The sequence below is a fragment of the Danaus plexippus genome, chromosome 8 (assembly GCF_018135715.1).
Source record: "Danaus plexippus chromosome 8, MEX_DaPlex, whole genome shotgun sequence".
NCBI classification, from domain to species: Eukaryota; Metazoa; Arthropoda; class Insecta; order Lepidoptera; family Nymphalidae; genus Danaus; species Danaus plexippus.
This window is the reverse complement of record NC_083542.1, coordinates 4366704-4386086: the sequence shown is the minus strand read 5'-3', so window position 1 is coordinate 4386086 and position 19383 is coordinate 4366704. Positions and strand designations below refer to the sequence as shown.

Sequence of the window (19383 nt, the reverse complement as noted above, 5' to 3'; positions counted from 1 at the left end):
ATTATCTCATAAATTATCAAAGAAGTCGTTTGCTTAAGTTATATTTGTGCAACCCTTTTTTTTAGGTGTATTTAAAATGACATTAGTATTTAAAAAAAAATCATTCTTTTTTATGTGTATTCTTTAGTTCATATGAAAAATTCTATTATACAATATTGTTCTCACAATACACAATTTCTTTTCGAAAAATGAACATCTAATCATTAATATAACTACTGGTCCTAATAACTAGGAGTTTTTCCCAAGGACTCGGTTGGTCGCAATTGATCAATGATAGCCCTGATGTAGATGTGAATCAAGCGTGTCGAATTAATTTGAATGACAAGCTATATAACATCAATAACTCAATAATATAATAGAATAAAACTTAATTACAATCTTTTGAAAGTAAATATTTCTGTGTACATATTACTTTTTTTGTGAAAACTCACATGTAATTGACTAAAAAATACTAAATTAGAATACCTAATCTGTATTTAACTTAAATTTCTTCAGATACTTTGGTTCTGAGAAAAAAAGTTTTAGACTGTGAGAAAATTAAAAATATTTACAAATGGTATAGATAGTCATAGTGACTATATTTTTGTGAGAATCAACACTATAATCTATGGATAAAGGAAATCTTATATATGACAAATATTTGTTCTTGAAAATCGCATCTCTATCCAACCAATAGCTTGTTTCCATTATCGTCTATAATTTAGAATATTTATAAGAAGAACAGAGCCTCACAAAAATTCTTATAAAAAGCCACTTCATACACAAACCCCTCTTAATATAAGTATAAATAATATAACGGTAAGATTTTCAACATATGAACTGTTACAATTTTTCAAAATAATTCCACCTCAAGTATAACAGGGGTGGAATTTAATTTCAGTCCTCGAGTCAAGAGAACTCTGAACAAATCTTAATCTAAATTTTTCGTCCAAAATCACTGAATGACAACATCGACTTATTATTATATTAGAAGCTACGAAATCTGTTAATACGAAATACGTTTTTATTTATAAATACGTAATAAAATTGCTATGTTTTCCCAAAAAAATATATTAATTTTCCAATTTATTACATAGGGTTTCAAGTTTTCGATAAACCGAGGTTCTTTTCACCTTCGCCGCAGACAGTTTATTAGCTTGATGTTCACGATGCAAGCACCGAGCGTCAATCGATGTTACCATGGCAACCTTCCGGGAGAGATATTTATATCACCCAGTTAGACTTCAGTCCGTATCTTTACAAATAGTTAATTGAATTGCTTATAAAATGTTTCTTATAATGTGTTTTTATTAATTTAATGTTAAAATATATAATATAAAAATTTTAGGATTTCTATTGAATGTGGACAGTAAATAGGACAGCGTAATTATTATGCGGGAGGGCCGAGGGGCAGACTAATGATAAAAATGAGATGACCAAAGGCTTTTGAGACTGAAAAAAAATACAGGCGACATACACCTTTTAAAAGTCACGACAATTTATTAATACTGCCGACAATTAGTAATATGAACAAACATTTATTGATATAAGAAATTATTGTTATAATTATTATTATTTGCCGTTTCAACGATAAAGCTACAAAATCAAACTAATTATTTTCTTACTCTTTCAGAAATAAATTAAACAAAAGCATTCTTTTCGGATTCAAATAAAATCCATTCATGTGAAAATAACTTCAAGCTATGAATTAATTAAAAAGGAAGAAATTATTTCTTTAAATAAGATTGAAAGATGAATACTATTTTAATGTAAAGCTGTTGTAAGATAATGTCTCATTTTTAAACATTCCCGCCATATATATACTTTTTTTTTTATCCTTGGATTCCTACTAAAGTCCAATGCATATGGAAATTGCCACTCTGACACTTATTTTATTAAAGATTAACTGTATGATGAACTGTAGTAGTATGAACTGTATACAAAAGTTAAATAATAAAATTATTTTTCCATTTTAAATAATAAAAATATAATATTGAATATATTTACCTTTTATAGAAAAGTCATACTTTAATTTTTATTATAGCAACACAGTAAAAGTGCACGTCATGACTTAGGTAGTGTGAGTGCTTTTCGTGTGCGTACGTCTATGATTACTATGGCTGTATATTGTAGTGTTTGTATGTATATCTGACGCCGTTGTGAGTTGTCTGACATTTCTCTAATTTTGGATTTTATAACTAAAAAATATCAAACTGTCGTCTTCAGGTACGTTTAATGCAGTGCAACTGTCTTTTTATAGAATATTTCTTCGAAATTTCGACACATAGTATTTAGTTGTCCCCTTAACCTGTTTGACAGGCGTTGTCTTGAATCCTTACAACGATCTATATTGTGCATGTAGATAAATTTGAATAATATGTTTAATGACTAGCTCTCTATAACTGGCTGTTATCTTTAAGATTCTTATCAAGTGATTTCTATGAATAATGCATATGTCTCGTTGCTGGGATAGACGGTGACAACGCTGTTAGGGTTTGGTCGTAGCTACTCAGTCAGTCGGCTTTCCGGTGCCGGTTTGTGCGCTAGTGTCTATTCAAATAATATGATAAAATGGTAGGATTGCGTCTCTTCCCTTGTTTCGTGGTGTGTGAAGTGCGCTAAGTGATTATTTTGTTGCAGGCCGGCAGAATGCTAAAGTTTATACGAGGGAAGGGCCAGCAGCCCTCTGCAGAGAGACAGAAACTGCAAAATGAACTATTCGCCTTCCGTAAGGTAAGTGATGATGTTGTTAATATTTTATAATAACAAACAGCAAGATTATTACACTCATTACTTTTTATAAACACTCAGTATAGTTCATAATCAACAAATACTAGATAAATGCAATTATTATGCAAGTTACATACTTGTACACATATTGTGCATTTAGCATATGAAAATGGTATCAATTTCTGTAATTTAAAGTAGCACATGAATATAATTTTATATATTAATAATAAACATTGCTATATTCAGCTCATTGTTCATTCATTTCAAAATAAGACGACTACGATACTTAATGTTCTCTATCGTTCAGTAATAGATTACATACAAGGCATATAATCTATTATTGATTAATGTAAAGTACATTTTAATTATTAATGCTTAATATTACAGCCATATATTTATATATTAGGGCTGTAGTAACATTATACTCATGTATTCATTGTTTTTTTTTTTTGTTTCATGATTATTGATTTTAAAAATGGAATTATATATTATCAAAATTATTGACTGGACATAAATTGATAACTATGTATATTTATATATAATGTAGAATAATATTTTAGTTTATTAAAATAATTAACCTGGATAGCTGACCGCTATCTTATCATGTCGAGCCCTGTGTATTTACTTTGAGATTAGATTGGTTGCTTTTCAGTACCGGTTTATTATTTCTTAAAAATTGGATCATGGTCATAGAGTGTTTGCAAGTATTGGTTAACTAGCCCTAGCTTTTAATAATTTGTTCGACTTAATGTAACTAATCTATGCAGTTTCTACAAAAATCTGTCTTGTTTATATATATGTCTCGATATAACCAGAATTGTAGGATTATTATCTAAAGCCATTATATATAAGGTCCAATATGAAGCGATCATTGGACATTAGGTAGTATTATGTAAGCCAGCAAAGTTTGTATTTTAAAAAATAAACAAGTAAACAATATTTAAAACTCTAAATAGTTTTGTTTATAACTAAATCATTATATGTCTGAATAAATGGATGAAATTAGTGAAAGACATAACATTATTTATACTCTGTATTATTTATACTCTGAAATATATTGATAACTTTATATATTTACCTTTTATTTTAAGATTATTTTGATTTCACCACACATTGCCAGATTTTGCACTTAAAAATATTTGTCTGACACATTTCTTGAATGAAAGACGAAATCTATTTATCCAAATAATTTAAAAATATATACTGAAAATAAGTACTTTCTGATCAAAAGAAGACCATTTTTTTTTAGATAATTGAATTTGAATCAATGTCATTTCTGTATTCTAGAATAATTCTTTTCTTCTTTCTCCAAAAAAAAATTTGACTGTTTTTTATTATGCATTACTTTGATTATTTTTAATTGGATTGTCCTCCATATATGTCACAGTCACATAGTGTAACAAAAGCAAGTATTTCATCATTTTATCAACTTAATCTTACAAAGCTCAGCATAATCTATGCATAAATTTAAAATTGCAATTGATTCCTAAATAATCTGTGGCTTATGGCAGTATAAACAAACAAGTATTTACAAGTAAAGGAAAAAAAAAAACAATTTTCTTGCTACATAATTAAAATTTTAAAAACCTTAATTATATGTATATGTATGCTAGAGCAAATGACATTCACAAATCATTTAGTCCTATACATATTGTTAAAGAGAATTTCCTTTCAATCACAAGCATATGGAAGTCGGAACAATTTATGTTATGTAGCATTTGCGTCTTATTTAGCATCTCCAGATAATTTTCAATTGGTTTTTTTATAAGAATATCTCTGGCTCGCCCACGGGACGCGTCTGAGCGTGATGCCACCGATCCATATAGATTGCAAGCAAGGTCGCCACAGCTTCAATTTGTCAATAATTTAACGAACTACAAGTGGATGAATCGAAACTATGAGAAGCCTTTATAAATAAAGTAACTTCAGCTCTTCAATCGCTATTTCATGTTTCAGATATAATAAATATCTGTGGTATTTTTTTATATTTAGTCTCAGTGCATTTATGAATGAAAATTCTTATTTGAAGCACTATTCAAAGATGTTTCGATGAATCATTTTAAATTAGCATTTTTACATTCGCTTAAGAAAATTTCTCTTTCGTCGCACTACATACGGAGCGTTTACAGTTTTTCATATTCTCAAGAAAGGTTATTGAATCAGAAAACAGGAACTTGTGCTAAGCATTCTGATGATATTGAACCAAGATCGGAAATATTGAACTGCGGTTTCCATTCTAGACTCATGCAAATAAAATTCTCATTTTTTTTTTGTGATAGAGTTAAAATTATATTATATATGTATATTGGTAGTATTAAAAACAAATCATTTAAAAAATATTCCTACAAGACTGTCTAGGTGCCGAGCGCACATTTAGAGAAAAAAAAAATTAAAGCGTTTTTTTTTTGCAATTCAAATACACAATTACGATTCTAAAGTTTCTGAACTGAATCCGTGTTTATATCAAAATCACCTTCAAACCTAAATAGATCTTGCTAGTGTTTAATAGAGTGAGAAAGAGATTATTATTATAGTTATATGAAGGCGGTTAATCTTTCGTATAATATTGATTGATTTCATATAATAAATGTATTGCATATGTACATACAAAACCATTCAACAAAGACCATATCTGTCCTTCATCTTCGATTTTATTATCACGCGTGCGAAACAGAATTTCTAGTAAAATTATACTTGCATTGAATATTAAATATTCCATACACTTTAATCCCAGCAAACGTATTGCAAGGTTTCAAAGGTTTGTCATTGTATCTACGGTTCTTGGGTTCGAGTCTCGGACGTGACCAAGATTTTAATGATATGTACTTCATAAAAAGTGTGAACTGTTTGACGCTGTGCAGTCCTTGGAGCAGTGAGAAATGGCCATACTTATCACACACGGAATAACCTGAGTATTTTAATTCATAATATGCAATGAATTTTGTCCAAACATTGTATAAATTGAATCGATTTTGAAGTGTTCGGTACATAGCTTATCGGTCGCCGCTGATAACGATATCATATCAGTCAATCGATTCAGAGTCTGATAATTTTTAGGTGTTTTTAAATGTTTGGTTTTATATTAAACTATCCTTTGTTCGACAGTTTCGTTCGAGTCTACATTTTTATAAAGGGATTAGTTAATTTTTTTCTATTATTTTTATTGAAACTTCGCTGCTGTACGCTACGCAAATCATAGCTTTGCAATACGAATGAGCTACACGCCGAAAAATAAATTCAAATACCACTGTTCGTTCATCAGATTAAAGCCTTCAACCAAACAAGTGAACCAAAGGAACAAATTATATAGATTAATATTTTTTAACAAATAATCTATAATATTATATATTTGTACAGCCCGTTACAAAGAAAAAGTGTAGTTAAAATTTATCGCATTGTTATCATTAAGACTATTAATCGCCACACCCGACCCCGCCCGTGCTGTTGACAATTCGTAAGCTTACGATGTACTTAATTTTAGGTACAGATATTTATTTTAATCTCGAATTAAGACATTTATTTATAATTTTAAAAATATATTTATTCTCCTTGTAAGTAGTATTCGTTTAATTTAAATTGTCTAAATCTATTTAATCGATTTCTTCAACATTTTAATATCCAATTTTGTTTAACAATATAGATCTTCTTTTTTCTTCGCTATGTGATAGATTTACCAAGAACCACAGCAAATATGAATCTGGAATTAATGCCTCTAATAATCCATTTCCGTTTCCTAAAAAAATTCCTAAATGTGTGTTAACTTGAAGCCAATAGATTTAGTTACTATATCCATTATTGATTAACATTATTAATCGCTAGATGCTTCCATTAAAAATATATATATTTTTATTGTAGTATTAGAGTAATCATATAACAAGACATTCATACATACAACATGCAAAACAGCCTTCACAATAAGTTTAAAACACGCTGCTATATTTAAACATTTTTTTACACTTCAAAAATCATTTTCCTCTTAACGATGGAGTTATATTTTATGCAATGGCATTTTATTATAAAAATATAAATATATAAACAAAAGTAGGAAATGTTTCGTCTTTGGAAATGATCATCTTTATTATGGTGAATTTTTTTTTTATTACTCGAAAATAAATTATGTAATATAAAAATTATACTTCATCAATTACATTAAATTATATATATCAATACGTACTATAAAACAAAGTCCCTCGCCGCGTCTGTCTGTTCTCGATAAACCGAAAAACTACTGCACCGATTATCAAACAGTTATCACCACTCTATAGCGTGATTCTCGGGGAAAGTTTTTGTATATAATTTGTTAAGTTTTCGTATTTGTGTGTACATTAACTATATTTGTTAAAGATGTCAGGAAAACATGAGCCGTCTGAGAGCTTTTAACGAAAACGCTGCCTAAAGACTTTGTGATATAACAAAACAATATATGACAGAATTGTGTATCTTATATAGGTCTACAGAAAAGTCCGCGGTGCATGTCCTAACCTTAAGGATAACATACTATATCCATTTTACAACTTTTAAAAATAGGCATTCCTAAAGCGTTTATTTGAAAGCTATTTACATAAATACGGTACGAAGTCATATCAAAACAATTTTTTTTTTCCAGCGTACATCAATATCTGTAAATTACTTTTTAAATCATTTAAATCGGGCATACCATTGGAAAGTTATCATAAGTAACATTAATAATTCTCAGTACGTAATAATTCTCAAAATTAAATAGGCTATTTTATATTTTTTGTAAAGAGCCCGTGCGAAGCCGGGGTTGGTCCCTAGTATAAATATATATATATTATGTTCAGTATACATAAGTGTTTGAATCCTTTTTTATTAGTTTCAATTCCCAGGTTATATAGGTAAATGGATTAATTCAAGTTAAACACCAAATACACGAAATATATCATAGAGGGTAGAGCTCTTGTACGTTTTTTAAAACATTCTTAGTTAAGTAAAAATGCTCTAAAAAAATTCTAGACGACCTTATGTAATTTTCCTGTAATTGTCGATATTCGTTTGCTATTCTATAAAAAGTTAATAATTGTTACAAAGCAGAACATTAAATCGTTTCACGTAATATAATGACGAGAGGGCATTGTTTTAAAAACATTTTTATTTTCTCTAAGTGTAGCTTCTGTTAGTTATAATATGAGGCTATGTTATGATAATTCAGGTCCATCAAACACGTTTCTTACTACCGAAGATACGCAGGAATTATCTTATACTCTATGTATTAAGGTTTATAGTAAGATGGTTAATTAAATAATGAGGAAAAAATGTAAAAAAAATATTTAAAATTTTAATTTTATTATCGATTCTTTTAGTGCTTTCTATTAAAACAGTAAAACGGTGGCATATTCAGATTTGCAAATTTAGACGATATTTAAGTATAAGTATTAAAGCAAGGTCTGAATAGATAACGTTTGAACTAACGTCATTAATTGAATAAAATTATTAACTTGGTACAAATAGTCTACCTGCTTAAGTGCTAAGATAACAAACTGGTAGGTTTTTTTTTCCTAAAAATCCCATAGGATTTAGAGTTCTTTGTATAGTATACTAATTCATAAAATTTACATCTAATGACACATGAATCACAGGCTTTTTATCTTAACAACATACAATTACTTCAATCTCACTAACGCTATCTTCGAAGGCTTGTTACTATTTTATCAACTAACTCGACCGCATTCCTTAACACTCTGCTAGTTTAATCTTAGTTTCTTTTATATTAATTAAACTATCAAAAAAAAAAATCCGAATCTTTGTAATTTTTTTTTTTTTGAACAATAAAATGTAGAGGTGTACGTTCTTTGAAATACATTTTTTTTTGTCTGTATATGTACATATACAACTATTTCCTTCATTAAAAAGGTTTCTAGCGGGTATCTCTATTAAAAGATTAGTTTTATTCTGTGCATTATTATTTTTTTAATAATTTTATCTTGTCGTGTGTTCCATAGAGTTTTTTTTTTAGATATGAGCTATAATAAAAGTCGATGGCCCCACGTATGATGAAACCAATCATGATACTATCCGACTCTAGTATCAGCCGATACAGAACAGATGCCATTTTTCATTATTTCTTAATAGAAACAGATATAATAAAAACTGATGTGTACGCTTCGAATTTATTACTTGGAATAGTTTATTACCGATTTTTTAATAATATGTATGAACCAACTCTTTCAATACCAGGCGTCACCTATTTTGAGATTAAATCTAGATTAATTAATAAAACAACGAATATTTTCACATCAACATATAAAAATAAAAACGCTTTGAATGTTATGGCTAAGAGAATTTTTGAATTGCCTCTTATTATGTTTATATTTTCACTATAAAACCAATAACAACTTCAAAAATCCTTTGTATAACAACAAATAAAGTAGTCTGTGGCAAGTCATTAAATGTCTGTGGAATAGTTGCGTCAAACAAGGCGTGCGGCTCATTACCAGGGGCCAAACATCTTAACCTCCATTAGGCTGTCATTTGTGGGAGCGGTCCATCTCCCACGGTTTCCTACTCCTGGCATCACCAATTTATATGATGATGATGTATTCGGGCTATTGCTGAGGGTGGAATTTCCTATTTTAGTTCGTCCTAATTTAATCCAGCCCACTGGTTGCGAGCTCCTCTTGTTTGTGCGAATTGTCCAATTCAGACCATTCACTCTGACTTCATTATATTTTATAGCATTAGCTGTCCGCTTAGCTTGTTATATTCGACCTGTTTATATCAATTCGTCTAAACTATACATCCTTAAAAAAATTATGTTTTCATTGCAGATTTTATTTCAAATTAATCTTTAATAAACTTGAAATAAATTCATTGTTTTTTAATAATAGAATAATGTATGTAAGTATGAACCTTAAATATGGAGAAGTTCATTCACTTGCGTACTGACACGTTTAAGAAACAGCTTATCTGCCTTCACTAATATTTAGTAAGGTCGCTAAACTACATTGATAACAATTACTTTAAGGGATTTTTTTACAACCGAAAAGTATGAAAATATCAAATTGCAAATTATATATCATATTAATTTTCTATATTATATTTCGATACTTAAAACTTTCCTGTAAATTTATTTATGTATTTTGACTTTAATTAAATGTCCTATACGTGATCGAACATCCAATACATAGGATCACAGGATGAATGCCGAATCACGTTTCTAAATATATTATAAATCTTGAGAGTAATTTAATAACAAAACTATGTCAGTTTGTTCTTTACAATACTTTGATACGCTCTAACAGAACGTTCTGTCACTTTTTATAAACACTTTTTACTTTATGATTAATGGAAGTATACACATTCCTTTCTATATAGATGGGTTCTTTTGTAACCGTACACTAACCTCTGTGAAGGTCGGCCAAAACCTTAACTGCATATTTTATAAGTGGCCATTAAAAAAAATTTACTCTTAATTTGAATATACATAATCGTTTTCGAAATTCACAAAATGTTTTCGAAGAAGGAGAGGAGAAATGTTATAAGGTGAACATTTTTTTTTTTATTATATGCTAGAAGCTACTTTACAGATTATGGTCATAAACAAAGTAAATCTCTCGTAATGAGATCCGCAGTGTTGGCAGAATGTTTTAAATATATTAAAACAGATAAACATATCTGTTTCTTAAACATAAAACTATCGGTAACTGGCAATACAGCGGATATAAATTAAATAAGCTAAAACGAAGCTCACATTGAAGCCATAGTTTGATATCATACAGATCTCATACCTGCATAGGATAATTAGAAGCCGTACTGTGGAAGGTTGGCTGTACTATCATATTCATCAATAGATGTGGACATCCTTAGTACGAACAACAGTTGACTCATTGTTTTTCTATAAAAAAAATTACATGTCAGGCATAGAATGTAGGTTATTTAAACGGACTTAATACAGTGCGTTTTAAAGTGTTGCTCTTTTATTTCTTGTTGCACTGTTACTAGAAATTATGTTTTTTTTATATAAACAAAATCGTAACAGTTCCACAAATTTAGGGTGTGATACAGGTTTTTTATGTTACATTTACGTTTACGAGATTGGCTTTAGATCGTAAATATCATGGGGTCGTAACTACTTTACGGTGCAAACATTGAATGGTAACCGAGCAGTCAGATAATGTGCAAACCTTTTACAATAATAAAGTTGTAGTTGTTATATTATGTAGAATGTAATATAAGTTTTGTAACAAAAGCAAGGTATCTTTAATATAGAATAGAAATTACTACAACAAAATTCATATTATTGTACATACTGAGATAGTGTGCTCACCGTTTAAGGATACATCTACACTTACCATTGGGTGGTTTGATAGACATATTATATCCATATCTTATAAAATTGTGAAGGTTTACCCTAGTGTATACTAGGTTTATATGTACATATATAAATTTAGTGTATGTTGTTGCATATTATCGATTATTCCGATAACATTATCAGTTCTAGTAACATCATACGTTCCTTCGAATATTTGTAGGGTAGTCACTGCACCTAAATTTATTATTAGGAAATGTACGAACTTGACCTTCCCTAAAAGGAATTTGTTAAATATTATCTATCGCTCTGACTAAAAAAATGCCACGTTTTAAAACGACTTATTATAAAACAAAGGTAAAAAAAAGAGGTTTCATTTTGACTATTATTTTTACTTATAACAGACATAAATTAAGTTTTCTAAAACTTGATTCGGAACATTTAATAATATATATATAACTTTGATTGCTTTAAAAAATATTTTACCGTCAAGCAGTTCGTGTAGTTCAGGACGCTCAGGTATGCATCAAGATAAAGTCTGCGTCGCTTAGATGCCGATATATAATATATTTTTTACTATACATATATAATTTATAAGTTGAAAGACTTTGAGTTCTTATTAACTCTCATTTAGAGTTATGTACAACCCTAATAAGTCTACATATTTGCATTAACTTAATATTGTCACATTTTATAACTGCTCGGATCTTAAAAAGACTATCGAAGCGGTGATCAAGATACAGAAAATTTCAAACATTCATGCTTAAAAACAATTATCACTAAAAATATTGTAATGTCATTGAGTTTAATAATGAAAAAATGTGCATTAATATAATTGCTATGTATTCTGTTATAGCCACTAAGTTATTCTAACTTTTACAACAAGACAGTAAAATAGTGTTTACTGGTGCCTTTTAAAGCACTTGCACCAAATCGTAACTGATATAAAATTCATTATAAGCTAATAAAATTAATAATAAAGCGCTCAATATATTGTTCCATATAAAGTAAGTCGCATCGATCTATTCTTAAACGTATCCAGTTTCGTCTTCTGTTACTAGAACTAACCATATTTCCTTATGTTGCATAATCAGATCGCATGAGAGAATTGATTTTTACTTTCACCTCATACAATAGACAATGTATTATATAATTATGATGTCATAAGGTCGTGTTTACACTATAACATTGCATATAAAGAATGACTATACGGGAAAATTATACAATGTATGTCAAAGATAATGCGTTTATAGCTTAATATTTGAATGTATGTACAGTGCAGATAGGTCTTAGTAGAGTTTTGATTGTTTTAAACTTGTTTCCCAGCGATGCAACAGCCTTGACCAATTTGCTTGTTCTCTGCGGTATTTCTTCTAAACGTGAGATGGGTTTTGTGATTTGCAAAGGTTTTCTGTTCCTCAGGCAATTCTGCCTTGTATTAACCGTACTTTTTCGAGCTTCTTATACTTGATAAGACGCTGCTGAGATTTACGAATACCATTCTTTGTTTGTGTATTTTGTATTGTGTTATTTGAATCTAAGTGATGCCTCTGTCACCACATCAAAGTAAAAACTCTTTTGTCACTATACTACAATAATTTATAGTAATACACATAAATTTGCTTTCTTTTTTTAATTCCAGATTGGCAATAATGTATTTTTAATACTAAATTACTCAATCGCTTTGATGTTGAATAATATTTTTTTGAAAAAATAATAATATTTTGCTGTCAAAAGATAATCATTGTTTTAAATAACTTTATCAGTACATTTATAAATAAATGATGACTATATCTAACAGACATTTTACGCAAATTTTGACAGGGAAATGATATTTGTTGAACACGATGGAATAATAATCGATTAATGAAAACTATAACTATACAGTAATAATAACTTAGCTTTTGTTATCTGCTTATATTATAAGCAAATTGTCTCACATCTCTCTTGGGTTTTAAAAATTAGTTCGAATGGCGCTCCACCGTAAACGGTTTTTATGAGTCATTGGAATGCCTTCATAGTAATCACCTGCGGGTCGCTAAAACTATTCGCTTTAAAACAATGAATTTACTCAATACGTTATACATTGAAGGTTAGCTACCGGCGTTATGATTAAACCACTACTAACGTGAAATGTATTGCTCTTGTTATATTTGTACGTAATACTGTGATTCATACGATTTGTCACAACAGAGTCGAGTAAAAGTAACCAAGTGACGTTTCTTCTTAACACAACTATTATCTATCTTCATGAATTTCATGTTTATCGATCATTTTGACTGATAGTATATTTATCAAGAGCATTATCGATTCTTGTTACATGAAGTCACCTTTCATATCCCGTTACTGAATTACTCATACGAGGATAATATTCAAATTAATTTTTATATCCTTTGATGTTTTGAAAAGCCTAGCTAGCCTTGTGTTCAGCCCTGATTAACTTGACGAATACAAACAGTGAGGTTGTATGTGTAGCATAAAGATACTATCACCTGATGATTATAAAACTGTGACCATTGGTATGGTAACGGCAGGAAGTAGCGCAGGAAGTCGTCTGTGCGTATAGCGCGTGCCTCGAAAACAAGCCTAGCTCGCATGAAACAGGCTTATATATATAAATATATACATATGTCTCACAAATAATTGCTATAAAAAATATAAATATATCTTTATAATTTTACACTACAATCTAAAGCTACTTTTTACCACAAGTGAAGTACTATTCTAATACCAGAAGTGATGTTTAACTAACCTAATTTAGGTTATCAATAATTATTTTGTTTAATGAATTTTCCCCCTATTAATTTGTCCTTAGTTGGTTTCTCAAGGGGCAGCCACAAAATGAAGCCCTGAAATATATAGAAAAAAACAAAGTAATTAAAAGGTGTGCCTGTCACTAACAAGCACACATGTTTATATCCTGGCCATTAATTTTTTAGTTTCATTTAAATTCTTAAATACATTAACGTAATTATTTAAAAACGATATAATATATATTTCGTACATTCTGAGAAGTTGCATGATTCTCATGTATGTTAATGCAAATTAATAACGAGTATATACGGAGCAATCGAACGAATATAAAGCTGGTACGTATTATGCACGCTATAAAATGATGTCATTTGGCAACGAAAGCTATTGTGACATCATAGTACCCACGCTGACCTCCGTTAATGTTAATTGTTACAAAGCACACTGATTCGTTTACAAAATCAGAGTTATTTAGTTCAGATCACTAAATTTGATTCGTTCAATAGTAATATTAGCGTTTCGGAGATAAATAACAACAAACAGACATAGAGGCATGTGTTTTAATATCCGAACGTTGACAGACGTATTGATAGTTGATGCTAGGAAGGAAGACGATTAAGTAAATATGAATGCAAGCGAATTCTCAGTTTAAAACTAAAGTATGTACCTTTTATACGGTCCCCTACAATTAATTGGAATTCGAGAGATAACAATCACTAGCCAACAAATAAATTTCGAAGGTGTGTTAAAGAAGTAATTGGTCTGTATGTTTACCTAGTTTCGCATCGTTACATTACATACGAAGCTCTTCGCGTTTACCATTCCATAGCCTTCTACTATGTACGAAAATTAAAAAAAAAAAAACTTTTAACGCTCCGTATGTAGCGTGAATGCAAACTTAGACTAAGCGTACTTCATTTATTCGATGGTCTAACTGACTGATGCGGCGTTGATTGAACATTGCCATGTGTCATACGAATGAATGAGGCGTTATTTCATTGTCTAATCAACACGTCGAGAAACTGGTCCGTTTATTATTTATACAAACTGTACAGAAAATTATTTATCGGAAGATTAAGTTTGTTTTATTTTGTTTAAACGCACTTATCTCAGTAACTACCTGACTGATTTTAAGAATTCCATTCATTGTTATACAGCTTTTTGGTCGAGGAAGGCTTATATACAGGCTGTTCCAGATAACAATGCAAAACAAAGCAGTCAAAAAACTGGACACTTAAGTACTTCTGCTTAAAGAAATACTACAGGATGTATACATTATAAAACATAGTCCCAGTGCTTTTAACAATATATAGCTCTTATTGATAAAATCATCATTTACCTAAAACATCTTATTAATATGCTTAGACTTTTTAAATAAAGCATAATACATTATGATGTATCGTTTTATGTTGAAGAAACTAAGTTATATTTCCCTGAGATATCTCATCAAAGTTAAATTGAATCCATTCTACAGTTTATTGATGCCTTGCTATAAACTTAAACAAATAGACAAAGAAATATACATAAATACAGGAGTATTCATCCACAACTTTGTTTCAAATACGTCAGAAACAAGAAGCAGTAGCTTCTATATGTGGAATGTTTTAAAACAATTGTTCTACAACGTTGGTAACACTGAAAATAGATACAGAATCCGATGTTACTGGTTCGCACCATAACGGTATAAAACCGGTCCATCGCTCTGGCGGTTATGTTGGTACACCACGCGATCTCAGTACACTATCAATACTTTTTTGTTCATAATCTATGATACCTACTATAAATCTTGTTTCATAATTGCCTTGCGCCATATATACATACATACATACATATATATATATATATATATAAAGACACTGAATGAATATTTTTGTTTAAAAATGTTAATTAGTTGATAACGTACAGTAGACCACTCCAGCTAATAGCTGAATGCATTAAAATACATTTCTGTTTACAAATAAATAATACCGGTTTGATTAAAATTTTAATATATTTCGCAGAATAACACTCTGCTGATTATTAAACTGTGTCACATAAAAAAATATCCCACGTTTTCCCTTGTATAATATGCCTGTGTGCTAAATAACTTTATATGACTCATATTATAGTAATTTTTTTTGACTCTTGTTCTCATAAACGCAATGTGATTAAGTAATTCGTGAAGAAATTGAAAAAACCTGATTCGAAAATCGGTTTATTGTGTTTTAAATTATCAGTATGAACCACAACATTTAAATATTACATAAATACAAAAAAAAAATGTGATACGAATTAATTTATAATTATATGATTTGTTTGTATAATAAATATATACTATATATTTTAAACGTACAAACTGGTATATACTAGAAAGTTTTTTTTATATTAAACCGGAATATAAAACTTAATTATAATATAGTATTTACGTGAACTATTATTTTTATAAAAATCTTTCAGATCATATAGTGTATGTAATTAATTTATTTTTATGACTGACGGAATCATCGCCTAAATACATTTCCAGCATATAATCAATGCCGTATTTTATTTATATCGATCAATGCAAACTGTTTTCGCGCCATCCGTCTGTCGTTGAAAGTAGACCAAATATTTACAAGGGTTTCTCAGAAGGCTGTTATGACAAAATATTATATTCATAAAATTATTGTCCTAGTTATATTTTAAGCCCGAATTGATACATCATCATCAATTATATAGATGGTATATTATTACGAGTTCTGGTTGCATTTAAACATTAGAACAATTTTGATATTTTAGTAACATCAGTGCGTAGTAAATATCAATATGACGCCCCGTTAGAGTTTTCTAGTTTGTTAGAAAAACAGGTTAATATTTGTATTAACCTGTATGAACTACTCAATCTCAGTTTCTTATTATCTTAAACGCAAACTTGTACTATATAAAGTAAGTACCTATGTCTTGTCAACAGACAGTCCAACATGGCTTCCCTCACAGGGCGTCGGCGCTAGCCTGGGACCCGTTACTCCGCCTGGCAGCCCTCGGCACAGCGACGGGAGCATTGAAAGTGTACGGAAGACCAGGCGTCGAGCTCTACGGACAGCACACCAATCCGGAAGTTGTAGTCACCCAGATACATTTCATACCAGGTACGGTATATATCACACAACTCGTTTATATACCGTAAGCCGATCAGATGTTTGACATCCAATTACAACGTAGCAAATTTACAGAAGCCGCTTAGTCATTATGTGTGAATAATTTTTTTTCAGAAGAGTTCAAAACACCTAACATTACTGACACTTTAATGTATGACAAGTAACAGTAACTATATTCCAAATTGAAGTATTTTTGATATAAAAAAAAATTAATTTCACCAATAATGCTTTGGTTATTAAAGATATCGTATTTTTTTGCATCAAAGCATCTTGCAACTTGATCCTGATCACTTTGCTAGACAGAAATTTGCAAAAAAAAAACACTAGTGTCCATCTCTAAAGTCAACCAAGTATATTGTTTTAATTTTTACTCCATACTATCATGCTTTATTGGGAAACGGCTCTTTAACGTGACGTCATCTGAATAATATGCCATTCATAATTTTATTCTATGACTACTATTAAGATCTTGTCATTAAGGTTCGGATCTCTAGAAATAAATATACACCTAGTAAGTAAAAAGCGCTTATGAATATCATACAGATATTGATTATATGGAATGGAAAAGTAAACTCAGTTTTCGATAAATCACAATCCTAACTAGCTGTCAAGTAACACCTTTTTAGTGAAGTCAATGTGTGAACAGGACATCACCACTAAAGTTTATTTACGTCCAAAACATTATCAGAACACTTACGATGAATTAGTACCATAAAACTAAACGTGCATCTAGTTTTCAATTAATAAAACTCCACACGTATCGACATACGAATATATATAATAAATGTAACTAATATTTTTCGGATCACTACGCGTATTTTATTATTTTAAAAACTACACACATCTCGTCTGTCCGTGATCACGATCGCTGGAAAATAACCGAAACGCCGGGAGTATGCAGTTTATAAAATATTAAAATAAACGTAGTAATCCGAAAAATACTAGTCACATTTAAATTAATACTCGCGAAAACCTTAAACCTCTGTATATAAAAAATAACTTAAAAGTGTCTGTGTCTAACTATACGAACACTCAGTTAGCACATTTACGAGTGTTAGCAAACGGGTTATATAATAAACTGTCATTATAGCGGACAAAATAAACCGATGAACACAAAAAAAGATTTGTCACACAATACACAAAATAACTTCATTGCTCAAGCTGTAACCTTAGTAACTAAATAAAATTTGATTTCACAATAGTTCTAAGAATAATATTGAATTTACCGAAATAGATTGAAACGAACATTAAACAGGGGAATGACTAATAATAAAACTAAAACAACAACGTTTTTATTGCTATTTGTATGCAAAACTGTATGTTTTCAAGATAGTAATAAATATAATATAAATATGTTTGTTAAGTATATAAAAAAAAAAAACCAAGGAAATTGTATTTATCTATAGAATGACCTACTTCTATGAAGCCCACAAATAGAAACATTATTTAAAATTCAAAGAAATTACATAATTTCTTACTCATATAGAATTATACAGTTACTCACACAAATAAGTATATTAAAATAATTACTAGCAAACCATTGGACCGGAACATTATATCATATTATTGTTGTAACCGCACCTACCGTTAAGGATACGCTTGGTTTGTCGATCACGTCCAACTAGAATATCGGAGATAATAAACGACTTGTCGGACGACTTCGAAAACGTCATTGTTATTATTATATCATACTAGGTTTTGCTCGAAAATCTGCCCGCATGGTCATCTGAATTGGTCAGAAAAAGTCAGCTCAAAAATTACATTTACCGAGTAACAGCGCCATCTGTCGTCAGCGGTAGGTGATTTCATACCGAATATTACTTAAACTGCATATTCCTTTAATTATACGGCATTTTGATATAAATTCTTTGCCTTGTGTTATTTTTGACGTCTAAGATACGTTACTGGAAAGTCACGTTAAGAGTAGTTCAATACTGTTACCGTGAAAAAGTAACCAACATTCCTCTACTTTCGTGTTTATATCGTCAGTTAGATATCGAGATTTAAATATATTTGTTGTCATTTCAGGAACAGGACGGCTCATATCACTCTGCGATGATAACAGTCTCCATTTGTGGGAGATAAACGAGAAATCTCTAGTGGAACTCAAATCACATTCCTTCGAAGGAAAAAATAAGAAAATATCATCAATATGCGTCGAATCTTCTGGAAACAACCTCCTGCTTGGAACCGAGGGCGGAAATATATACTCCTTAGACTGCAACGCTTTCACAATACACGAAGACGTTATTTATCAGGACACTGTTATGCAGAAGTGAGCAATAAACATGGAATATATTGGAATAAAAAAATAATTATTATAATTTAAGGTCGCATATTATATGAAAGTCGCCTGTTATATGAAACTACATAAATCTCAAAACATTATAACAATTATATACATATACAACTTGATTAACAAGTATTCAAGTCGTACAATTTATATATTTTTTCCTCTTAAAGCTTTAGGTATTATATTGCGCTAATAGCGAATTCCATTTATAACCAGTCCCATTTACAACATGCATCAAAAAATAAATT

The 19383-nt window shown here is 29.9% G+C and overlaps 1 protein-coding gene across 5 annotated transcripts in view; it reads left to right on the top strand.

The window, feature by feature from the left end:
- Positions 1-2051: 2051 nt before the first annotated feature.
- Positions 2052-19383, top strand: part of LOC116776930 (lethal(2) giant larvae protein) — a 30545-nt gene continuing 13213 nt past the window's right edge. For 4 of the 5 annotated variants that reach the window (XM_061521168.1, XM_061521167.1, XM_061521164.1 and 1 more), the window contains exons 1-4: positions 2395-2553; positions 2620-2712; positions 16656-16833; positions 18871-19117. In XM_061521168.1, the coding sequence (XP_061377152.1) occupies positions 2551-2553; positions 2620-2712; positions 16656-16833; positions 18871-19117 (521 nt within the window). In that variant the 5' untranslated portion in view covers positions 2395-2550. Of the gene's footprint in view, positions 2206-2394; positions 2554-2619; positions 2713-16655; positions 16834-18870; positions 19118-19383 lie in introns of those variants that run through there. The other variant, XM_061521165.1, reaches the window with a different exon arrangement.